The sequence below is a fragment of the Juglans microcarpa x Juglans regia genome, chromosome 1S (genome assembly GCF_004785595.1).
Source record: "Juglans microcarpa x Juglans regia isolate MS1-56 chromosome 1S, Jm3101_v1.0, whole genome shotgun sequence".
In the NCBI taxonomy this organism is placed as follows: Eukaryota; Viridiplantae; Streptophyta; class Magnoliopsida; order Fagales; family Juglandaceae; genus Juglans; species Juglans microcarpa x Juglans regia.
Window position 1 is genome coordinate 11732279 of NC_054595.1, and position 27306 is coordinate 11759584.

General features: G+C 35.8%; 1 protein-coding gene across 1 annotated transcript; it reads right to left on the bottom strand.

The window, feature by feature from the left end:
* Positions 1–18666: 18666 nt before the first annotated feature.
* Positions 18667–19083, bottom strand: LOC121247305. The gene has a single exon (XM_041145674.1). The coding sequence runs from the start codon at positions 19081–19083 to the stop codon at positions 18667–18669; it is 417 nt and encodes a 138-aa protein (XP_041001608.1).
* Positions 19084–27306: the final 8223 nt, after the last annotated feature.

The following is a 27306-nucleotide window of genomic DNA, read 5'->3' on the forward strand; positions in this document are numbered from 1 at the left end:
ATTAAATCAAAAGGCATTTTGGAACATCTATCATTCAGAAAAAGAAAATTGTATTATTCCGTCGTAAAATCATAAATATTTATCTAAGACTAATGGCGCAATCCGTTTCTCAATTTCATACTCCTAAGTACCTCAAATAAATGAAACTTCATTTCTAACACCATAACGGGTAACAAACAGTAACGCCCGTCCTTATGGTGGAACTTTTTATAAAATTATTTTAGAAAAGGACGACGGGAATTACCGTTCGATTTAAAACTTTTTGCTTCCATGCCCAGGGTGCAAGACTCTGCGTTATAAAATAAACTATGCTTTGAGAATAAAAGAGGTTTACAACGGAAAATATCAATTTTAATAATAAAAAGGCCCATCATACATTTAAACACTCATGACTAGACTTTTGTGCTCTTTCCCTTAGGCCATGTCCGTCCTGACGCGTGTTGCTCATTCAATCCCTATAAGGGGAGGGGCATGCATAAATCTAAAATGAGTCGATAACTCATAAGCATTACTTCATACAGTTAAAATATAATAATATAGGTTTTCATTCATGCACTCATCATACCATACATACTATAAGTACATGCATGCGTGTATTCGTTTGAAAACATCATTGGACGAGATTTTTTTTCTTTAAAAATGGGCTTTCTCTTCGTAAAACATTTCTCCCGTCAGTGCTTTCATTTCTTAAAGAATGTGATGCATTCATACGTTCATACATTCTTTCTTATTACTTTCATTGGCCGGTACACACTGTTATGCCCCGTGTGTTGGGGTTAGCGGTCTTCCTTTGGACCCGGACTTCGCCCGTGGCCACGGATTGGGAATCCCTTTTCAATCAGGGGCAGCACTGGGTGCACTACCAATACTACTTACCCAGCATTGCAATCTGCCCTTTCATTCGGTACCCTTTTCATTCATTCATGTGGCCATTACGTATTTTCATACATTAAACGTTCAGTCATTTCTTTCAGTTCATTTCAGCTCTATTTTTCATTTAATAGTTCGTTCATGGAAAACGTAATTTAAAAGCATGGGCTTAAACATCGTCTTTCATGGCATCATTTAAAGCATCGGTTCATGGCATCCTTAAAACATCAGTTCATATGGACCTTTTAAAACACTTTCTTCACGTCAGTCAAAGCTCAAGGAAAAGCCTCAACATTTCTTTTCGTATAAAATACATACAATAGTACTGCATATGGTCATCCATTCATATGCGTACAATTAATACTTTTGGGTGCGTAAAAAGGGTCTGCCAAGAAGGGCCGTACATACGTATACCTTTGAACACTTATACATAGCACGTTTTCGTAAAACATCTTTCGTGCCATTTCGTAAGGCGTTGTAAAGGAAAAACATTTCATTTTCATTTCTTGTATTTTGGAAAACTCTAGAAAAGTATGAACGTAATACTTACCTGGACTCCATGCTACATTCATAACATGCAATCCATTCATGTGCGTGTCAGATGGCAACCTATATGCATACGCATAACCTTGATGCCATTCTTTATCTAATGGATAAGCAACTAAACTTAAAAGACATAACTACAATTCACTTGGAATACTATCCTTCTATCCCGTGCTCTTACTTGCCTTTTACTATGTTAAAACCTTCGGGATCCACTTATGGTCACTACATCTTCCAAACTCAAGGTCTTACCTCGAGTGTCCATCCAGTAAAGTGAACCCATGATTCACTAGAGAATTAAGACACTAAGACCTTCATTTTACTCTTCCTATTGACCACATTCCGACGCATGATTCCGACCGACAGAGTCACGCATCTCAATCCTAGACAATATACCCGTCACTACTTTCATGCATCTGAGCTCACACTAAATCCTCATTCTCATCCATACATGCCACACAGCTCTAAGCCAACTCTGAGGTTTAAGCATCGTGTGCCTGTGCTTAGGATAGATTACCCATTACATATGGTGAATCCGTCGGCACATGTGTTTCACCAGATTACACATATACCTTACCCCTTCATCACCTATGACCAACATATAACACGATCACATGCTCATAGGAACAAGCGCCATACTCCGATACCAACGTTCTCTTAACCTGGCTAGCATGACTCTTCATGCTATCCGTCCCTTTTGACAATTCGTCCCAAAACTTAACACGACAAAACTCCATTCATAACTACACCTTACGTCACGTCATATAGCTCGAGACTACTTCCAAGCTACACCGTGACTGTGTCACGTCACCTGACATCCCGCTACGTCATTTCTATGCCAACTCCTAACTCATCATGAGTACGGTCCCTCACATACTCCTGCCACATCGTGACATCTCGTCACGTTCCTACTACACCATTTCTATACTAACTCCTCACCCATCACAAGCACAACTGCCAGTAACCTTGTCACTTCATGACATTCCCCAGTCATGCTTCCGCTGCACACTCTTACACTTGTTCTGCCACTTCACACATACTCTCAGCCATAAGTAAATCACAGTGACACTTGTCACCTCATACTACAGGCCACATCACAACTACTTCGGGACACTGTTCCACAGTTTCCGACACTACTCACCACGCTCTACACCCATCAACCACACAATCATCCTCATCTTTGCGACACGCCACATGGTGTCTTGTTGTGCCTCATGAAGTACGCTCCACGTGTACTCTTTCTATACACGCTACGACCCATCACCACTACGACATACACTTCATATAGTGCATCACTCCACCACATGGAGTACACTCCACGTGTACTCCCTTCACACACACTACGCCTCACAGACTACACTCCACGTGTACTCTTTCCATTCCACCTTACGCCAGAATGGTATATTTTACATATACTCTCCTTATCCCACACTACACCACATTATCACTATAACACATATTTCACAACCATACTTCACATCACAGCCCACAACACTACACATCATACAACACAGATACGCCCAACACTTCTCTATATGAAACATCACAATACAGCGAACTCTACAATACTAGCAGCATAGTCCGCAACCTAACCAACCAACTAACATAAATAGCGAGAGATAGAGGGTTATACCATCGTCGGGGTTAACCCATGAGGTATTTGTTGACCGTCACAATTGATGACGTCAGAAGGGTTGTACATGGCAGCTAACCCACGTACAGTGGTTGTTTGGGCGTTTGGATAACTAAGTGTGGTCTTGGAATGGCTCATGGTGACCTCGTGGTGGTGGCGAGGGGCGTAACACAGCATATCTAGCAATGTACAGTGGCGATTAGCCACGCACAGTGGTTGTCCACCACGTAAAGTGGTGGTTCTGGAAAGGGCTGAGCATGGAGGGGCTTGGAAGGACCTCGGCGAGGTGGCATCGGGGTGGTGCCATGGTGACTCCGCAGTGGCAGATCTAAGCCGTGCATGAGGGAGAGTCCATGAGAGAGGGGGCGTGCGTGAGGGGTAGATCGGGGCTATGGGTGGTTGGGGTAGGTCGATGTGGCTAGAGGAAGCTCGAGACGGTAGTTGGACGCCGTGGGTGGCGACGTACGGCGGTGGATGGGGAGAAACCCGTGTGTGTGAGGGAGGCTATGGGCCTCGGGCCAAAGGGAGGAGGAAGGGGGAGGTACAGGGGGCTCGTGGTGGTGCTCGGTGGCTTGGGGCTAGCGACGGCGGCGCATGGTGGCTGGATGGGTAAGGAACTCGTGTGGGTAAACCCATTTTAGAAAAGAGAGGGAGAGGGCTACCACGAGGGGCTAGGTTCGGTGTGGCGGTCGTCAATGATGGCTGGAAGTGCGCTGGTGGCCGGCGGCATGGCTGCGACGGCTACATGGGGCTGGGCGAGTTGAGAGAGGGAATCGGGTGAGGGAGAGGGGCTGCTGCCTGCATGAGCTGAGGGAGGGAGGAGAGAGAGATAGGGAAAGGGAAAGTGAGGGAGAAAGAGAGAGGGTCTGGGTTTTAATCATGATCCCTTATCTTGGGATCTTCAAAACGATCTAACGGTGGATGATTAAAATCCTGATTTGAAAATGCATAAACATTAACTTAATTAAAAGCACAGAGAGGAATTAAGGTAGAATATTATTTAAACTAAAATTTAGTTTATAAAATAATATTTCTTCATCATTAATAAAATGATAAAGTCTTATTTAATATATTTAAAAGAATAAAACCATTTAATTAATTAGAGTTTTCAACATAATTCAAATCTCACAATATTTTAAATAACTGAAATCATTTTAATAATTAATATTAAAATTATTTCTGACAATTATTATATTGTTGGAGCTCTTCAAAAATACTATAATTGTCTTATTTAAAATCAAGCGTAGTTCAATAACACTGAAAATACCCCATATAAATATTTTCAATGAATTTAAAACACTGGGCGTACTTTAGAAGTCACATAATATCTTTAGAAACACACCATCGAGGTTCGACACGCATAACAATGCTCACAGTCTCTAGATAGAAGGGGCAGACTGTTACATAATTTTCGTCCTTAGAACTTGCTTACATCAGAAAGAATGAGCGGGTTGTTACACAAATTGATTAAGCTGACAAACTAAAACCTAATTATTGCTCAAATCATGAAGCCTTTCTAGGGTTTTCATGAAGTTCCTTAAGCCTAAAAAATTCATCCACTGAGTTTTTGGGGGGTTGTTACATCCAGCATGCCTAGGGGTGTAACTAGTCTAATTCAATACATTTTTTAGAATCAAACCGGTGTACACCAGTTTTAAAAATTTAAGAACTTATATTGGACCAATTCACTACTAAAACTGGAACTTCCGGTGTTTTCTATTTCGATCGAGTTTCGGTCATGTCTAGTCCAATTTTTCCAGTTATACAGATTATGTATGTTAGTAATAACATAATGTTTACATATACTAAACTATTAAGCTATGTATATTATAGTATAAGTACATTCTTTTATAATAATCAGCACATAATAGTATAATATTGAATTTAACTATGTCTATATAAAATCTAGACTTTTTATATAAGTATTCAATTGCATAAAAATGTATTTACGAAAAGAATATATATATTATAATTTATTATACCTAAAATGTATTTACCCGTGATATATATATATATATATATATATATTGGTGGAAGGAGGACGATACCTTCAGTCTTTATTGATAAGCCCTCACGTTTGGCGAAGGAATGTCGTGTTTACATGACTTCCATATAAAAATAACTCTTTATTATCAATCAATTACAAACTAATAGCTCAAAAAAAAAAAATCAATTACAAACCAATAAAAAGTACCCTATAAGAATAAAAAAACCAACAACCATAAGCAAAAATGCACTAATAAAAATGTAATGAAGGCAACCCTGAATAATCCATACGAATTAATCCTCTCAACATACGAGGTATATCCCCAAAACTGTGCCATGAAAAATTTGAGCCTACCGCCCCTTTCTTAGCCAACCAGTCGACCACTTGATTCGCTTCTCTGAAAACATAATTCACAAAACAAATCATAGAATCCATGATGTCAATAATTTCCTCCTAGAAATCCTCCAAATACCACACCCCACATCTTCTTCGTTTCCACCATGATATTACAATCATAGAATCAAGTTCAATTTCAACAAAATTAATACCCAAAAAATTGCAAACCTTGAGACCATGAAAAAGAGCTAAGAATTCAGCTTTATTGTTATAACCAAAGCCAACATGTGAAGCAAAAGCACGAATCAAATGGCCACGATCATCTCTAATGACTTATATATCAAAAATAAGTTTATATTAATAACTTAAAATTAATGTTTACGTTTAAAATTAAATTCTATATTATATTAATTTTATAAAATTGGGCAAAAATGTATTTATGAAAAGAATATATATTATAATTATTATACCAAAAATGTATTTATCCGTGATATATATATATATATATATCAAAAATAAGTTTATATTAATAACTTAAAATTAATGTTTACGTTTAAGATTAAAATTTTATGTTATATTAATTTTATATTATAAGATTAAAAATTATATGTTATATCAAATGTTATATTCAAAATTATAAGATTAATTTTTTGTTATATCACATATTATGTTAATTTTATGTTATAAGATTAATAGACTTGAATAATAAGATTAGAATTTAATGTTATATTAATTAGCAATTTAGCATATAATATATATACTATAATATAAACAATTAGAAATATATATACCAATCTGGTTTGGTTTAAACCAAGTTTCAAAATATGAAAATCAGTACCGCACCAGACCACTTTCAAACCGGAACGAACCTTTCGGTTTGGTCTGGTCCGGTCCAATTCAATCATTTTTCCATTTCTTTTTTATACTCAGATGTCATTTCAATGAATTAGAAATATCATCATCATTTAAGGCCATAAAAGAAAATGAAGAATTATCTAAATCCAGAATAAAGAAACCATTCGAAAGAAAACCATGTCCATACAAAGTCCTATCCAAATAAAAAAGTCTAGCTGAGGACCATCAAAGTGAAATGTAAAACCATGTTCCAACATAGAAATAATTGAAAATAGATTACATTGAATACCAAATGCATAAAGAACATCATGAAGAAGTAACAAGCGCCTCAAACACATCTTGAGTTGGTAGATGCTAATTCCAAGCAGTTCTTCCCGAGTCTCATTACCCAATATAACGTACTATCTACCATCTGGTATTCTTTTATAATCTATGAATCTGCCATGCGTGGATTCTCTAGATCCTAACATATCGCCTACCATTCAAGGAGGAATAGTAGTTAGGACTACCACAGTTAGATTATGAAATCTTAGTAAGTCAAGCTCCTAAGTACCAACAAGATGAATAGGCATGCATGAAAATAAATGACATGTGTGCTTCATGACATGAACATGAACATGCGTGACATGACTTGGCAAATAGCATGACATGTACTTGACTTAAAAACTATGTGACTTGACATGGATCATAACATTAGCTTGACATGAACATGACGTGAACATGAGACCTTGTTCAACACATACATATTCAATTAAACGTGAAAAATGAGGATGCTCCACGACTCCCCAATGGTCATGTGCTCCTGTCGGTATTAGATCACATAACAGGCATCTGTGCCAGCTATGAGTACATCATGATAACTAAACTGATAAAAACTATTAAATGTGTAGTTGGCACCATCGACAATGGGTGCCTGACTTCGCATCGGTAACCAGTTACTTAGGTTCTATTTGAAACCTGTTGGATGTACTTCGTCAACTAGGGGATTCCAAAACTGGTTTAAATACTCCAACGTAGACAAAGGAATTCTACTATGATAACTCTTCATCCTAGCATTTCGAGTCATGATAAAAATAAAAGACTCCAAATGACTTAAAAATATTTCATTACATACTCAATGCATGTGACATGGTTTGGCATGTAACGAAATGAACATGTGACAAATGACATGGCATATCATGGCATGTAACAGATAAGCATGTATTGTAATAAATGACATGACATGACATATTATAAAACTTTATAATAAGCATAATAATTTATCACCACCATACATACTTAATAAGCATATCATGGCATGTAACAGATAAACATGTATTGTAATAAATGACATGACATGACATATTATAAAAGTTTATAATAAGCATAATAATTTCTTACCACCATACATACTTAATAAGCATATCATAGCATGTACCAGATAAACATGTATTGTAATAAATGACATGACATGACATATTATAAAAGTTTATAATAAGCATAATAATTTCTTACCACCATACATATTTAATAATATCGAGAGTAAGTTAGAAGCTAACTTATAGTGATATAACGTAACGTAAAAGCAAGCGTTGAAGTGTGTGAACTAAAACAAGATATTTTCTAAAATTAGAATATCTTACTAATTTCTTATAAACATAAACTTGCTAACTTTTGGCTAAATTTGCAAAGTTACCTATCTACATGTGAAAAATTATAAATTTACCCTTAAATTTGCAAAGTTACAAATTTGCATACGAACTCGAAATCCTAAATCCAAATATCAAATCAAAAAAAAATTAAAACAAAACACAACTTGTTTGACGGATTCATGTATTAGACCAAAAATCACATTTTGTTGTTACTTGACATTGTAACATACCAACATGCATAAACCGAATTTATCAACTCTCAAAAATCACATCCTTAGTTCTAAAATCATCCTAAGACACCAATTTACACATTTCATGGAAACACAAGCTCACTACATTAAGAAAAATACCAAAACACCAAGTTTAGGTCAAATAGAACCAACCCTTGATGTTCTTGGTGTAATACTTTCAAATCAACTCCAAGGATTCCAAAAATCCATAAATAACTCTCCTAACATGTTTTTTATTCAAACTTAAGTGATAGCATGCTTGATTAAATAGTCAAAAATCATGAATCACCATTTAACACAATCAGTTTGCACAACAACCATGAAACCGAGTATAGCATACTTTGGACTTGAAACTAAATCACTAGATCATTGATTTTCATGCAATAAATCTTCTAGAAATACAACCATATACCTCAAATTCAAGTTCTAACTTGATCTAAACATTAAATCTAGCATTACTTGTCAAAAAGTTCATCAAAAACATATATCATATTCGAGTGCCTCTAGATTGAGTTTTAAACAAATTATTTCACGTATAACAAAATGTCATCAAAGATTGTAAACCATTATTTTGCAAAACTAAATTCTTAACACATAGATCAAAACTAGTATGTTTCAAAGATTTGTACTAAGCCTAAATTATGGTACCTAGTATATTTCAAAGATTAAAGACCTGTTTGGATACAGAAACGGTTTCATCTCATCTCATCATTGCAACTTTCTTAAATTTTCACACAAAATATAATAAACAATTCAACTTTTTCAAATCTCAAAATAATAATAATATTAAAAAATAATATTCTAACAATATTTTATTCAACTTTCATCTAACAATATTAGTATTTAAATAATTGTATGATATCAGTATTTATTAATAATAGTATATAACTGAATATTTTATTAGATTAATTTTCCCAATATCCATTTAATTACTAGAATATTACGACACATTTTTTTAGGAACATTAGTGACGATTCGTATTTTGTATAGGTGAAGAACTACGAAGTAAGATTCAGGAAGCAGTACAACGAGGTAAATAACTTCATCATAATTAAGATTACCACATAGTTAGATTATTACTACTAAAGCCAATTCTTGATAGCCTCTTTTCATGTACCACGTATGTCTCGTTATATGCAAGCATATCATTCATCATAGTTTATGGAACATGTTAAATTCTGCATTACACTTAATTTAGCATGTTATAATTATGTATGTACTATGCATGTCATGCAAATCACATTGTATAAGACGTGTAAGCTTTTTTTTATGATCAAGTTATGTAAGCTTTCTTATGACAAAGTGTAAGATAAGATAAGTTTTATATGAGCCATTTATATGCATGGTACTAATGCGATTTTATGTGTAGATGTACAAGTCATAGACCTAAGCGTGGTCTACCATAGTATGCTAGAATACCATTAGTGGTTCTCCTTGTGGCCACAGGATGTGGGGCCACACACATGGTTAAGTGTGTTGGCCAGTAAGATAAGTATGATAAGTCAGATAATTTTAAAGATAAGTCATGCATATGTATGAATGATCATGACCTTAAATTCTTCGCATGAAATGTTTTATGAAAAATCATACATTTATTTCGTTTACATTGTGATGGGTTTTTTACTGAATGTTCGACTCATTTTAGTTTTATTTCATGTTTTTAACCATTCTGGTGAGGAAGATGAAAACAAGTAGGCGGTTCAACATTAGATGGAGCAGTTAATTAAATTCCAAACTTCTTAGAATAATTTTTTTTTAATGACATAAACTTTATTCAGTTGTTTCATTTAATTTTATTTGGAGAGATTTTTTATTACATAATTCTTTATGAAATAAATGTTTATTTTATTAAATATGAGATCTTTTGCCGGGTCATTTTTATGAAAACACGTGATATCTCTAACCTTAGGGAATGAGTTGGTATTAGATCTGGTCTTTTATAAATAATTCTAAAGTTAGATTACCTAGGATGCACCTGGCCTATTCAAGAGTAATTGAGATTTCTCTTTAGGATTGAATACTTTATAACTCTTACTAGTTAGCATCATTGTTTTTGTTGTTATTATTATTTTCATTATTTTTATATTTTTATCAAATACTAGTTAATTGTTACTATGACATCTTGCCTTAGATCATGGCCTCCGGCACTAGAAATAACCCAAATTGAGACAGATCTTTTGGATCTTGCCAAAATGATAACCCGGATCCTCTTGTCACAACTATGACCTAATTTTTCCAGTCAATGGCTAGCAGCCAGTTTGTGGCACCTAGAGCCACGTAGGCCAGTTGCACCTTGGAAAAGTGTATGGAGCAAATTTTTGAAACGCTTTACTGCATGGATGATTAGAAGGTGAAATATGCCACTTACAACTTGACAGACATTGCAAACCAATGGTGGAAGTCGACACGGGCATTGTTGCACCTAGAGTTAGGGTAAGCAGTCCCCATTTCTTGGGAGCATTTTAAGAGAGCATTTCTAGATCACTTTTTCCCAACAAGAATCTAGAGCCCATCAGTTTATGGACCTCACTTGGGGAGCGATGATGGTAGCACAGTATGCTACAAGATTATGGAGTTGTACCACTTTGCTAGCTACTTAATTCTGGATGAAGAGAAAAAAGCTGAAAAGTTTGAGCGCAATCTGGATGGCAAGATTAGGGAGCGTGTTCATGCTCTTAGGATTCAGAGTTTTACGGAGCTGGTCACTCGAGCTACTATTGTTGAATAAGACATTCAAGAGAACATTGACTACAACAATGAAAAGAAGTGCAAGCAACAACAACAGCAACTCCAATCACAATGAGAATCGTCAAGGGCAACCACCAACAGAACAAATTTATCCTACATGTCAAATATGTGGGAAAAAGCACTTGGGAAAGTGTTTGTTCAGCCAAAATTTGTGCTTCAAACGTGGAAACCCAAATCATTTGGCTTGCAACTGCCCTATTAAGAGACCTGGACTACCGAGAAAGAGCGGAGAACAAAAGATGATAGCAACGGCACAAGTTTATTCTCTCACCCCTGATGACGCTGCGGCATCAAACGATGTAGTTACAGGTACCTTTCCTTGTCCTAAGTTTAGATATGTAAATAGTATGATGCATATTTTATATGATCCTTATAGGTCTAAGTCATTATAACATTCGTATAAGTACATTGTTATTTTCACATCATGCCTTTATTTTATTGAATTCTGGTGCCACTCATTCTTTCATTTCCAATCACTATACACATTTGAATGAGAAGATACCTGAGCCACTAGAACCTAGTATGTCGGTTGCTATGCCCTCGGGAGAGCATATCGTATGCGATTCTATTCTGGTTAGATGTCCAATAGAGATTCAAGTGAGGATTCTACATGAGGATTTGATCGTATTTAATATGTCCAGATTTGACGTAATTCTGGGAATAGATTGGTTGTTCTAGAATCGTGCATGTGTAGATTGTTTTAATAAGAGAGTAGTCTTTAAATCCATAGATGGAGAGGAGTTTAGTTTTCAATCATCACAAGAAAGTTTCACTCCTCGTGTAATCTCATAAATGAAGGCCACTTGGTAATTGAGACAAGGGTGCACGGGATTTCTAGCGAGCTTGGTTTTACCACTAGCAGATGGACTCAAAGTTGAGGACATAAAGATAGTCATAGAATTTAGAGACGTGTTTCCTGAGGATCTTCCAGGGTTACCTCTGGATAGGGAAGTGGAGTTCACGATTGATCTCACTCCAGAAACAACACCTATATCCAAAGCATTTTATCGCATGGCTCCAATAGAGCTAAAGAAGCTTAAGGATCAATTACAGGAGTTATTGGAAAAAGGTTTCATACGCTCCAATGTGACCACGTGGGGTTCTCCGATTCTTTTTGTGAAGGAGAAAGATGGGTCTATGTGATTGTGTATTGACTACAAGAAATTGAATAAAGTGACCGTTAAGAATCGATACCCTCTACCACGAATAGACAACTTATTTGATCAATTACAAGGAGCACAACTCTTCTCCAAAATAGATTTGCGATTTGGATATCATCAACTAAAGGTTAAGGAGTCATTTATACAGAAAACAACCTTTTGGACACAATATTGGCATTACAAGTTCCTTGTTATGCCCTTTGGCTTAATCAATGCTTATGCTACTTTCATGGACCTTGTGAATAGGGTATTTAAGGATTATTTGGACCAATTTGTGATAGTCTTTATTGAAGATATTCTTATTTATTCTTGAAGTAGCAAAGAACATGAGGAGCATTTGAGGATTTCCCTTAAGACATTAAGAGAGAAGAAGTTGTATGCAGAATTCAAAAAATGTGAGTTTTAGTTACAAGAGATCGCCTTTTTAGGACACATGGGGTCAGAAAAAGGAATTTCAGTGGATCCGGCAAAGGTTGAGGGACTTGTGAAATGGGCCAAGCCTATGTCAATGAAGTACGGAGCTTCTTAGGCCTTGCCAGTAACTATAGGAGATTTGTAAAAGGGTTTTCGAGTATTGATGCTCCAATGAAAAAGTTGACAAGAAAGAATAAGAAGTTTTTATGGACGAATGATTGTAAGAAGAGCTTTCAGGAATTGAAGAAAAGACTAGTGATTGCACCAGTTCTTACAATCCCTCGGTAGATGGAGGATTTGTTATATATAGTGACGCTTCATTGAATTAGGTTGTGTTTTAATGCAGAATGTTGAACTTATTGCATAAGGCTCCCGACAATTGAAAAATTATGAGCAAAATTACCCGACCTATGATTTGGAACTTGCAGCAATGGTGTTTTCTTTGAAAATATGAAGACATTATCTTTATGGTGAGAGGTGCGAGATTTATACCAACCATAAGAGCTTGAAATATTATTCACAGAAAGAGTTGAATATGAGACAACGTAGATGGTTAGAACTCCTCAAGGACTATGATTGTGGTGTTAACTACCATCCAGGCAAGGCAAACGTCATAGCAAATGCACTTAGTCGAAAATCATCCTCTGCTACACTATCTACGATATAAACACCCCAAAAGCATATAATGTTGGACATGGAGCGAACAAGTATTAAGGTAGTCCAGGACACTCGATCCAAAATAAATAGTTTGACCTTAGGTTCAACATTGATAGATCAAATTAAGGTCGCCAAAGCTAGTGATACAGAATTGTTGATAATTAAGAAGGAGATATCAGAAGGTAAGAGATCTTATTATTTAGTATCCAATGATAGAGAAATCAAAGATTTAATTTTGAGAGAAACTCATCGTTCACTATACACAGTTGATCTAGGGAGTACCATGATGTATCGGGATTTAAAACAACATTTTTGGTGGAATGGGATGAAGCGAGAGATAGTGACTTATGTAGCACAATGTCTGACTTGTTAATAAGTCAAAGCAGAGCATCATAGACCCTCAAGTACACTTCAACCAGTTCCTATACCAATATGGACTTGGGATAAGATTGGGATGAACTTTGTTTTTGGATTTCTGAAGGCACTAGGAGTCAGGATGCGTTTATGGGTGATTGTTGATCGACTCTCAAAATCAAGTCATTTTATTCCTATTCAGATGATGTACTCTGTGGATAGGTTCGTAAAGTTGTACGTTAGAGAGATTGTCGGCTTACATGAGATATCATCTAAGATTATCTCCAACAGAGATACCCGGTTCACTTCAGAATGAGCATATGTATGAATGATCATGTCTTTAAATTATCAACATGAAATGTTTTATGAAAAATCCAAAGTATACGTTGTGATGAGTTTCTTACTGAGTCTTCGATTCATTTTAGTTCTATTTCATGTTTTTAACCACCCAAGTGATTAAGACGAAAATGAGCAGGGGGGCAGGATTAGATAGAGCAATTAATTAAATTCCAAATTTCTTAAAAAAGTTATTTTTTTATGACAAACTTTATTCCGTTGTTTCATTTAATTTTATTTGGAGATATTTTTTTTATTACATTACTATAAGTAAGCACTTTATCAAGTTGAGATCCATACAGTATTTCATCAAAATAACACCAAACTTCCAAGGTCCATCAATGAACGCCAAGAACTGTCAAAATAGACCTTTGCATCTCCAAACTCAACTTTTGTCAATCAAGACTCGACGGAAATTTCACCAACATACACCCAAATAAACTAAACTCAATATAAAACAAGATAGAAGAAGAATGAGTCATAGGAAATACTCACAAATAGCTAGAATGAAGTAACCAAAAAGCTGCCCAAAAATTGCCTCTTCACTCTCTCTCAGTTTCTCTCTAGAAAACAAGTGAAATGTGGCTAAGTATGGGCTGAAATGGTTGGGGCATGGGGTATAAGGAAGGGTTGAGATGGTGGATGGTGGATGGTGGAATGAACAAATGATGGGAGGGTGGCAGCTGAAATGGTGGAGGAAAATGAGTTGCACAGCAGCTGATTTCCAACTGCTTGTTTGGCTGAAATGATGGGCTGCTTTATGTAGCCTTTTTGATTGCCATCAAGCCACTATTTGAGGCTAGCCATGAGGTGGCATGTCAACCATAGGGTGGCCTTGGATGGAGGAAGAAGCTTACTCAATAAGCTTGGGCTACGTGGTGGTTTCGATGGGCCAAAGATGGGCTTAACCGAGTTGGCTCAATTCGGGATTTCAATGTGGTTTCATTTAGGATTTCGGCTAGGGTTAAGTCCAAATTAGATTTTTCTTGATCAAATGGATTAGGGACTTCTAATAAAACTTTTAATTTATGTATTTTTTTTTCTTTTTTTGTCATGATTGTCCTAAAAATCAATTGAATGATGTAGCTATTTAATGAAATTCTTTATTTTCTAATATTAGTTTTTATTCAATGGGCATGCATTTATTTTTATATTTCATGCAGTTCCTAAATATGAGTTAGAAGTGCCTAGTGAGACTAATGGACCAAGTATCTAAATAATTGTTAATGACTTGTAAAATTTAAATTTGTAATTATTGATCAACTTAGGCATTTTATTTAATAAAACTATAAATATTTTAATTATGAGGATATATTTTGATCATTGAGATGGTGACTTCTAGTTAGAATTTTAATAATATAGGACACTCGTACTCGGACTAACAAATAAGTCCGAGTTTTTTTTTCCAAGTTTCTTTTCACTTTTTGGAAAAAAAAAAGGGTAAAAATTTGGTCTCATTTGTTAGTTCGAGTATCATTTTCTTTTAAAGTATAAGAATAATTCTACTCACCAACCACTGTTCACCCTAACACCAAACACCACTGATGTGGCTTTTTTTCTTTTTACCTACTGAAACGCACATTTAGCAACCTATTTCAAAATTTTTCCACCTCCCCTACGTTCTCCCCTCTGCCCTTGTAACAGAATGAAAGAAAAAGAAAAAGTGCAGAGAAGACGCAAAGAAAGGGAGAGAAAATTGTTCTCTGAATGTATATTGTTATGTGCGACTTTACATGGACTATGTATATACAATTGCATAAAAGAATCTTATAACAAACTATTAAAGTACAAATACATTAATACCCTTTGTACAACACATCAATGAAAGATGATAAACAAACTAACTAAATCATTCTACATCAATATATGGTGTCTTTCCTTTATTTAAAAACTGAGGTGAGGTAATCTATTGTGTCTCATGCTCCAATACCCCCTCGCAAGATGGAGAGTGGAGATTGAGAACTTCCATCTTGGATAAGTGATGATGAAGAACAGTGGAGGGCAGAGCCTTGTTAGAAGATCAGCCAACTGGAGGTTGCTAGGAACATATCGAGTAAAGACACTTCCATCTTGAATTTTGTCACAAATCAAGTGACAATCGAGCTCGATATATTTAGTTATCTCGTGGAAAACAGAGTTGACGACAATGTAAATGGCAGCTTGGTTATCACAATGAAATAAGGCAGCTTAAAGATGAGGTACTTGGAGTGTGGAGAGAATGAAATGCAGCCAAGTAAGCTCAGAGCAAGTAGCTGCCATTGATCGATACTCTACCTCGGCAGATGAACAAGAGACGATGGATTGCTTCTTAGATTTTCAAGAAATCAAGGATGATCCAAGAAATATCCACTAGCCAGTTACTGAACGCTTGGTATCAAGGCAGGAGGCCCAATCCGAGTTGCAGTATGCAGCAAGTTGAAGGGAGGTGAGCTGGAGAGAAGTAGCCCTTGACCAGGTGCAGCCTTGAGGTATTTGAGAATTTTCTAGGCAGCTAGCAAATGCATATCAGTGGGTTGAGCCATGAATTGGCTCAATGTTTGAACACTATAACATATGTCAGGCCGAGTGACAGTGAGGTATAAAAGGCGACCCACTAATCTTCTATATACACTCGGGTCAGATAAAAGAGTGTCAGTAGATTGAGTCAACTTCATATTTTGTTACATAGGAACCTTAGTTGGTTTGCTGCCCAAACTTCCAAAATCTGCCAAAATATCCAACGTGTATTTTCTTTGGCACAAATGAATACCCTTTGAAGACCTTGCAATCTCGATGCCAAGAAAATACCTCAAAGAACCGAGGTCCTTAATTTTGAATTTGTTGTCCAGGAAGACTTCAATTGGTTCACAGAATTGATGTCATTGCTGGCCACAAGAATATCGTTAACATATACAAGCAAAGCTATGAATGAGCTATTGAATTTCTTAGTGAAAAGACTATAGTCAGAATTTGATTGAGAGAAACCAGAATCAATTAGAGAATTAGAGAACTTAGAGTATCATTGCCTTGAAACTTGTTTGAGGCCATATAAACTATTAAGTAACTTACAGACTTGGGTAGGTGTCTCTTTGATATAACCGGAAGGTTTTCTCATGTATATTTCCTCATTTAAACTCCCATGTAGAAAGGCATTGTTTACATCAAATTGATGTAAATGCCAGCCTTTGATTGAAGCAATTGCCAATAGACATCTCATGGTAACCAACTTAGCAGCAGGTGAGAATGTCTCGTGATAGTCTACCTCGTCAAGTTGGGTGTAATCCTTGCCTACTAAGCGGTTCTTTAACCTCTCAACTGACCCATTGGAATTATATTTCACTTTGTAAATGTATTTACAATCATTGGCACTTTGCCAGGGGGTAAGTCTGTAAGCTCCCAAGTATTGTTTGCTTCTAAAGCTACCATTCTGTGTCCATGGCTTGACATTAGCTTGGATATTTTAGTGCTTGTTTATAGGTATGAGGCTCAAGGTGGGTGGAAATAGTAGCGGAAAAGGCATGATAAGTAGGAGAGAAATTATGATAAGACAAAATATTAGCTAAAGGGAAAGGTGTACCTTGTAGAGGACCTTGCTACTTGGTCAAAAACTGGGTTCAAGAAGTGAGAAAGATCTGGTCATAATGAAAATCTTGCAAGTACTTGGGTGCACTCCAAGTTCTGGTTGACCTATGAGGAGGAGGGGAGGGAGAGAGGGAGGGGGAGGTGGTGGTGGTGGAGAGGGAAGGGAAGAATAGTTAGAAGGTGAAGTGGAAGGGGAAGCAGTGGCAGGTAAGGTTTCAGGACATGATGGTGAAGAGTTTGGTATGGGTGAATCCTAAGAAGGGGAATTTGATGGGAAAACAGGAAGGGTCTGTGATGGAACATTAAAAGGTGTAGGAGTAAGAAGAGGAACAAAGGAAGTAGGAGGAGAATTAATGGTGGAGAGACTTATATTGAAGGGGAAAATGCTTTTATGAAACACAACATCATGGGAGAGAAATATTTGTTCAATTTCTAAATCTAACAATTTGTAACCTTTCATTCCAAAAGGATAACCCAAACAGACACATCTTCTCCCTCTCGGATCATTCTTTCTTCCATGGAATAAGTTAGAAGCAAAACTAAGGCAATCGAAAACTTTCATGTGATTAGAGGGCTTATGAAAAAGACTTTCATAAGGGATTTTATTATGGAGTAAAGGGGTGGGGGTTCTGGTTATTATGTAGACAATAGATAGGATAAAGTCACTCCAATATTTGAGAGGGATATGTGACTGAAACTTTAAGACACGAGCTACATTCATGATATGTTGATGTTTACATTTAACTATGCCATTTTGTTGGAGTGTCTCTACACAACTTGTTTGATGAATAATACCCTGGGAGGTAAAAAATTAATCATTCATGTGAAATTCCTTGCCATTATCACTTCTAAACATTTTTATTTTTGTCTGAAATTGTGTTTCGATCAGGTTGTAAAAACTCTCAATACATGATCTCATAGCGGACTTAGTTTGAAGCATATAGACCCATGTGGTCCTTGAAAAATTATCGAGTATGAGGAAAAATCTGGAACCATCAATTGCAACAGTGGAGTTTGGATCCCAAATGTCACAATGAACAATGTCAAAACCATGCAGAGATTTAGTGCATATTTGGGATTACAGTGGTAAATATTGCTTTTAGCTTAAGGCTTATAACTTAAAGCTTAACGTAATAAGCTCTACTATTAAAAAGCTATTTAGTGTTTGGAATCCTTATGTCTAAAACACTTTCAAATATATTAGATTTGTTTGGAAACAAATTTAAAAAGTACTTTTTGAGGTAGAAATGACATAAAAGGGCATATCCTTGATAGAAATCAAATATTATAATAAATAACCATGAAAATGGTCCAATAGGTTCTTCAGTAATTATAATGAAAAAAAATCTCTTCAACGATGCATAAGTGAAAGAGTAATATAATCATGCTCAATATTCATAACATTTTCATTGGATATCTCTAATTGTTGCATGCTCGAGTAATCTTCTGCTTCTTCATCCTCCGTGCTTCCAGGGGGTAGATAATCATTGTCGTCATCGTATGGCTTGAACTCAATATCCTTCAATGCATGAGTTCTAATAAAATTATGAATAGGCATAGACGCCACAACAATTTTAACTTGCTTATCATAAGGAAAATTTGGCATATGATCTAATATCTTCCATCTATTTTTCCAAACTCCAAATGTTCTCTCAATAGTGCATTTCAGCGACGGATGTGCATGATTAAACATTTCACGCATACCCATTGGTTGAGGACCACGACGAAAGTTTGGTAGATGATATTGCTCCCTTCTATATGGCCCCATGTATCTGTTCATATGAGGATATCCAACGTCTACCAAGTAATATTTACTTGCATACAATTTAGGATAATAAATCAAAAGTAATGCAAAAATCATTTAAAGTTCATGAAGGTCATTCTTATTAAATTTAAACCTCTAGGTGGATGTGGAAAGCGCAATTTCTCTTTCCAAATAGCTTCCATAAAAATACGTATATCATGTGTTATACCTTCCCATCTAGCCCAAACGAAAGTGAAACACATATGAAAATCACAAACAACCATGATATTCTAAGTAGGTATGCCTTTTCTGCCAATAAAGGGAATTTGTTTTGTTGGAGAAATAGTAATTGACACATGGGTTCCATCAATAGCTCCAATAGAATCTTTAAAGTATGGCCAATGTCACTCATATTCACGGATTTTTTCGGAACATCCTTAAATTCCCTATCAATGAGGCTAATAATGTCAACCGTCATTCGTGAAATGGCCATTAATACACTATTAAAATGCCTACTAATAGTCTCTCCCGAATGTTGAAGTCTTTCTTGTGCCATTCTATTCCCGAACCCATGACCTAATGTAATCAAGAAAATTCCTACAATTTCTTCTATAGTTATGTTTCGAGTACTAGTTAAGTTATATCTTTCATTCAACTCTTTGCATAAAGTATGAAATATATATTTTTCCATCCTAAATTGTTGATGACATCTATCATGATGACCATTTAGAATCTCCATAACAAACTTATGACCAATATGTGGAGATGTCCTACAAGGTTCCTTTACAATATATGATGTGTAATATTTAGAAACCACCAGCAATTGTAATGCTATTAAAAAGTCAATATCATTCTCTTTTTCTTCTTCTTCACCATTATCAGCATCACTTGTGTAATCTTCAGTTTCGTGACCATTATTCTCCATGTCTATAAAAAGATAAAAATATGAAGAAAAAAAATAATAAAGTTGCAATGCTTAAGAACAAGCATCACTAAAAAAATGTTGTCAAAATTCACCCAAAAAATATAATAAAAAAAATTAAGTCTCCACAACCTCTAAAATAGTTCATTATAAATCATTTAGAAAAAAAGAAAAGTAATAATGAATCTCTAAAATGACATCACAATAGTCAATATTGACTTCGTTTATTTTTCATTCGTTTAATAAAATTAATCTGAAATATTGGGTCCTTTAGGACAATAAACATTTCTCTATGTGATTTCGAAAGGAATACCTCACTTACATCCCTAAAAATCTCATAGTTATTTTCTTTCTTAGCTAACTCCCGTACAACAGCCATAACCTCGTCAATGCTATGACCAGGTTTATCGGAGGATGATGTTGTAATGTGCTTTTCAAGTACATCACAAATATGTATGAAATGTTGATCAAATATTTGAGTTCCTTTTTTCCTTTTCCTATCTTGGACTGCAGGACTAACCCATTTATTTTCTTTCGTTTGAGTGTCTAAATTAGTTTGAATATCACCCGGTTCGTCATCTAAGTCATCAATCTTCTCTAGCTCTAACAATACATCGTTATACTGATCACATCTTATTGTATCTTCAAAACCCAATCCAGAGGATGGTGCCTAAGCTCCCTCACCAGTTGCAGTTATACCCTTAAACATTATATCCAACTTGGAAATATGAGCCAAACCTGCATTCCAAAACTTAGCTGCTTCTGGAATTTTCTGTATGTGCAATGTAATCAGTTATAGTAAATATTAATTGATTATATATAAGAAAATAAATAGATGAAAACATAGGACCTGTATCTTTTTTGCCCACCACTCATCCGTAGCATCAATTGTCTTTTTCACCGGATCCCATCCAAGGCCAGTTTCCTTTCCAACCAATTTCATCCAAATGTTCCAATCCTTTTTTAAACTATCCCACTTGTTCTTAAGTTGTTTGCAGTTAAATTCTTTACCAATTTTCTTACTAAACTTATTAACCACATTTTTCCACCCTACCTTATTAAAATGGGTTCCTGGACGGTTACCGGCATAAATCTCACTAATACATATGTCTACATAATCCTCTAGCATTTTTTCTGTCCAAATTAATCTCGTTGTCTGACTATCTTGCATTTGTGCAGCAGCAACAATATTATTTTGATTTCTATTAGACATGATTGTTATATGCTAAAAAGTATAGAAGGAAGAAGTAAGTTTACAAATTTGAATACAAGAGAGGTTTTCATCTTTACATAATCGAAATAGAAAATAAATCAAACATAATTGCAAGGAAAACCCAACATTTATTCAAATAAACTATTGAAGAAATTTAACAACTAGAAAGACATGAAGTACAAAAGAATGAATTCCAGCAAGACAAGTGAGAATTTAAGTAATGCATTGGAAACTCTATAATGTCACTTTTGGGCTCTACATGTTGGCACTTGACCAACAGAATTTTCATTTCATTATTTAGGCAATGGGTCTAATTCGTAAAAGTTATCCAAAATTGAACACAATCAATTCCATAATTTCATCAGTTTACAAGAAATATAATATTGCATCACAATTATAGGTAAAAAAGCAAAATCTAGGGTCGATCCATAACAACAAGTAGGAGAGCATACGTGAAGCTAATCAAATCTTAGGAAAAAGGGAGGAAATAAAGAATACTGAAAACATGACACTCCCACCTATCCAACATGTAGAACCCAAAAGTGACATTGTAAAGATAGATCTTTGTGCTGAATATTTAGGTATGAATATTTTTCATACCTTTACTTACTAGTTTAAACTTGAGAGAAAGTGAAAAATTTAATTCTCATAGAAATTAAAGATACAAAATCAAGAGAGATTCGACTAGCTAAAAAGAGGAGTTCACCTTCTCAATACAAAAAAGACATATTCTCAACACAAAACAAACATCTTCTCAACACAAATAAACGATATATTATGAACACAAAACAGAAAATCTTAATACAAATCTTCTAAAAAATAACAAATAAATGTCAAATAATATCAATTACAGCATACCTAAAGTCCAGCTAACCCTTCCAATGATGATGCCCACTGTGAATGTAAGATTGGAACTCAACTTTCACAAATAGCAGTACCATCAAATGCATTCACACTCCACACCATACACACTGAGAAGCAAAGAGGAAGTGACCTGTGGGTGTTATATATATATAGTACGAGGAGAGATAGAGTTTCAGTAGGATGGAAATTGATGAGAATCAATCTGGTAATTTTGGACGTCCCTAGGGAGGTTGTACTTAAGAAGGAAACAACATTATAGAGTGATAAGTGCATGTTGTAGAAATCAAATATGAAAAGGATACTTCAAAATCAGATTAGTGGGAGAATTTTCCTGTGTTGCTAAGTGAAGGAATATAGAAATCAATCTTCAAACAAGATAAGACTTTCTTGCTTTGGATTATCAGGTCCCTCGTAATCAAGAGTGAATTTCTCAAAGGTATTATAATAGGTTCTCGCTGGACTCTCTCTCTTGATCAGACAGTTTGGAACACGAGTTTGCACTAGAAAAATTGAAGGAAGAAATGAAAAAAAAAATCACAGAACATTGGTTAGATATTACCGTGCTTTCAAAACACCAAAGGAAGAGAAGATCCTTAAAATGCTACATGAATATACTCGTGTATCCAGTGAAAGAACATAAAAGACCTATAAAATCACCAAATATTAATGAGAAATTACCATGCTTCCAGAACACCAAAATGAACATCTCTTTAACACGCACTTCAAAGAATAGAAGGTAGGGTCCATGAGTTTCCTTCTGGATAGGTAGATTCATTTGGGTTTTCAATCCAGAGCTAGTGAAGGGGTAGACTTCTCCTGGGTTATACACTTTCCCACAGAGCTATTTCCTCTCATCTGTAAACACCTACGGAGGAGAGAGCAACGAGAGTGAGAGTTGCGAGTTTCGAGGAATCCCAAAGGTTGAAATATGTAATTACTAAAAATTATAGAAACATTTTAGTCTTTTGACAAACCTATACCCACGTTTTCCGGTATGATGAAAAGTATGTTGGTAAAAAAGTATCAAAATGAAGCTTTTCTGCCAATGTAATTTCTAACTTATTTGGACTTAAAAAGTACTTTTATATAGAATATCCAAACAATCATTATTTATTATTAAAGTATTTTTAATGTTATTTAAGCACTTTTCAGACCTCCCACCTCAACCCCAAACATACCCTTAGTTGTGGAAATGGAGAAAGGAAGATGATGTTGTTTTGCTAAAGGACAAACACAACAAGGTGATTGATTATTGGAATGCAGATTCTCTCTTATTGATTATTGGAATGCAGATTCTCTCTTACAAGAGGATCATCAATTAAAAGTAATCTAGAGAAAGAGATGTGTCCAAGACGACAATGCCATAAATCAAAGATTGAATTTGGGCAGCTAACAGAACTACTAATGAGCTGGTCTTGTGAAGGAAAGGTGGTAAAACATCAACCAAAGCTGAGGGTGATACACCAAAGGACAACAAGTGATATAGGCCACCTCTCACTTCACTCATCCCAATCATTGTCCAGACAGCATGAAGAATGAAGAGCAAGCTTTTTAGCAGAAAACAAATTGAAATTAAAAGAAGGAACACAGAGCACGTTTTTCAGCACCAAATTATTTGTTAAGTGGACAACACCAATGTAGGTGACAAGAACATCTGCACCATTTGGTAACTTAACTAAGGAGGAAACTGTGGCTCTGACAGAGGTAAAATAGGAAGGGCAACAAATCATATGATATGTTGCTCCTGTATCAATTATCCAAGGAGTGGTGTGCGAAGAAATGGATTTGTGCGAAGCAATTATATAGGAAATTTTTGATGTACTAAGCTGATTAAGGGAGGGGGAAGAGGATGGTTGAGCAACGGAAATGGTGGCCATGGTTGAGCTGGTGTCCTTAGATTGTAGCAAAGCAATCAGTTGATTGTATTGCTTCTTGGTCAAAGCCATTGTCTCAGCAAGTTCTGCATCGTGTTCATCACTTAAACAAGACCGAGAAGGAGTAACAGTAACAACAAAACTCTTGTTCTTGCCATGGAGCTTATGACTTGGGGGATATCCATGTAATTTATAGCACTTATTGATAGAATGCTCAATCATGTAACAATGAGTGCATAGGGGAGGTGAAGCATTTACAACTTTAAAGCAATTATCAAGTGAGTGACCTTGAGTTTTGCAATAGCTGCAGTAAAGGCAAGCTAATTTCTGTCCGCCAAAATTAGTAGATTTCGGGACATGTTTAAGATGATAGGAATTGGTGTTAGCCATCATGGCCATGAGTTCTGAAAGGTGGAGTGATTAAGCAATTTGGTGTTGACGCTCCTGTTGGATCATAGAGAAAACTCGATTGAGAGGGGGTAAGGGTTCAAGTAGCATAATCTGATCTCTGGAAGGGGAATAAGAGTCAGATAAGCCCATAAGAAACTGTACAATACAGTCTTTGTCAGAACGCTCATGGATAGTCTTCAATTTGCCACAATCACATGCAGGTGGAGGGTCATAAATAGCCAATTCATCCCATAAACATTTAAGGCGACCAAAATAAAGGCTAATAGAATCTTGACCTTGAGAGAGACTAGCAAGATCTCATTTAAGTTGAAATATGCGAGGACCATTTTGTTGGGTAAAATAATCCTAAAGCTCAAGCCAGAGAACCCTGGAATCATCAACCAAGGCGAGGCTGGTTTTAACAGAGCTACTTACAGAATTCTGAAGCGAAGAGACGACTAAGTTGTTGCATCGTTCCCATGCTTCCAAAAGTGGATCAGTTGCATCAATTGGTTTAGAAAGAGTCCCGTTGATGAAACCAATCTTGTTTTTGGCTCGAAGGGCATGACTCATAACACGAGACCAACTGACATAGTTGTCAACAGTCAATACATCCGAAACCAATGCAACAGTGGGGTTGTCACCATTGTTGATACAAAAGGGGTTAAAAGGATCTGAAAAATTGAGCAACATTTTGGTAGATGATGAATTGTGAAGTGTTTTAGGGTCTGTGTTTTCAGAGTCAGATGTCATGGCGTAGGCTTAGGATCGAGGGGATCTCTGATACCATATAACAGAATGAAGGAAAAAGAAAAAGTGCATAGAAGACACAGAGAAAGGGAGAGAAAATTGTTTTCTGAATATATATTGTGATGTACAACTTTACATGGACTATGTATATATAATTGCATAAAAGAATCTTCTAACAAACTATTAAAGTACATTAATACCTTTATGTATAGCACAACAACGAAAGATGACAAACAGACTAACTAAATCATTCTACATCAATATATGGCGCCTTTCCTTTATTTAAAAACTGAGGTGAGGTAATATGTTGTGTCTCATGCTCCGATAGCCCGCACTCCCCTTTGCTCAGCTTCTTCTTCCTCTTCTTCTCACCCTACTCGCGCTCCGACATATTGCTAAATTCTCAGCTTCTTCTTCCTCTTCGTGTGAAAATTCTTTGGCCGCCCTACCATTTCCTCTGCATAGTTCTTCAAATTTCCAAGTAACTTTCGAGATCTATTTTTCTTCTTTAAATTGTGTAAAATGATTTTTGTTTGGGTACGAAGGGAGGTGAAGGGAGGCCACAAAGGATTGTGTGGGTTGTTCGAATATCTGGGAGGAATAGCCATATTTAGGGCTCTTCTAAGATTTACTTATTGAAAAACACGTTTGTTTGCATAGGTTATGGATTTTGTGAGTTAGGTATTGAAGATTTTGGGGCTTAGGGTTTTAACTTATGTCCCATGCTCTTACACGGAGTATTCCCTTGAGCCTATCCCCTATACTCGGGTATTGAAGATGTTGTGTTCCCTTGATCCTATCTCCTGTAATGTTAGCCAGGCATGTATTGGCGTGAATTATTTACTTGTTGCTTTGAAACCAAGTTTTGGGTTGGCTTCATTTTTATTTTTATTTTTTCATCAAGTTTTCTAGACGCAAAGAGACAAAAACACGAATATAATTGTTCGTATCAAACAATATTGATTCTTTGTGAAACGATATTTTTACCCATCAATACAAACAAACTCATTCAGGTTTTTGTGTACTCTGCAACACACATGAGGAGAGAAAGGCCAGCGTTTCAGTGGATGACTTCGTGCACAGGGAGATGAAGCATGAGCAGAGGAGATGAGTCCTTCGGGCCGAGGAGATTTGTGGGTTTAGAGAGAGAAGTGTTAACCTAAATCAAGATGAGGCTGGATTGGTTTTGGGATGTGTAGTGCTTTCAGACAAGCATTTTTTGTGGAGGTATCTGAGTGCCATCCACGAAAAAGAACAAATCTTGTCCTCTGAGATAAGCTGTGATTTGAGCTTTCCACAGCATATAATTTTTAGAATCTAATTTAGTAGACATTAAGTGAGAAAAGGAAGACTGAAGAGAAGAAGGTAACGATGAGTTTGCCATGGCAAAGGATCAGAGAGACTGCTAGTCTAGCAGCTCTGATATCATATCAGAAAGAGAGAGATTTCCAAATATTCATTTCATTCATTATATTCGTACATGGTTGTGCACGTTATATAGACAAGAGGAATGCAGTAGGCAGTACAACAATGGCAGTACAAAAGGAATAAAGGTTGTTACAACCAACTCATTCTGGAATGGAAAATACCAAGTCTGGAATCTTCTAGCTTTGTTGAGGTGGCTTTTGCTGCTTCTTGGTTCCGGGAGCAGCCTCATCTTGATTTAGGTTAATAAGAAGAGTAGAGGAAACGCGTGAACGAGGAAAGGATCTGGAGCCGCTTTGAGTGTTTTTATATTTAATTCGTGAATCCGATTTGTCATATTAGGTGTGTGGTTTAGATTTTAACGAGAAGATTTAGAGTGTGTTTGAATGTTGAAGTGAGTTGAGTTGAGTTGAGTTGAGATGATAAAATATTGTTAGAATATTATTTTTTAATATTATTATTATTTTAAAATTTGAAAAAGTTGAATTATTTATTATATTTTATATTGAAATTTGAAAAAATTATAATAATGAATTGAGATGAATTGAGAATAGTTAAGGAACCAAACGACGTCTTATTTAAAAATATAATGATGTACTAAGCTCGAGCAGTGGCTATTTAGATCTTGAAATTTATTGACTAACAATATGAAATTATGAATAGGATTCAGGACTGTGGGGCCAAGTTTATCAGTAAATATAAATTAATTAATTAATTAATTATTTTTTTTTTTGAAAAAAAAAATAAAAAAGGTTAATCAGCAGTCCGACTCGGAACGCAAGTCCCCTTGGCAACCTTTCATGTTTTTT

Excerpts from the sequence above, each read along its gene's own strand:
- LOC121247305 (XM_041145674.1), bottom strand. The coding sequence starts at position 19,083 with ATGGGGCCATATAGAAGGGAGCAATATCATCTACCAAACTTTCGTCGT.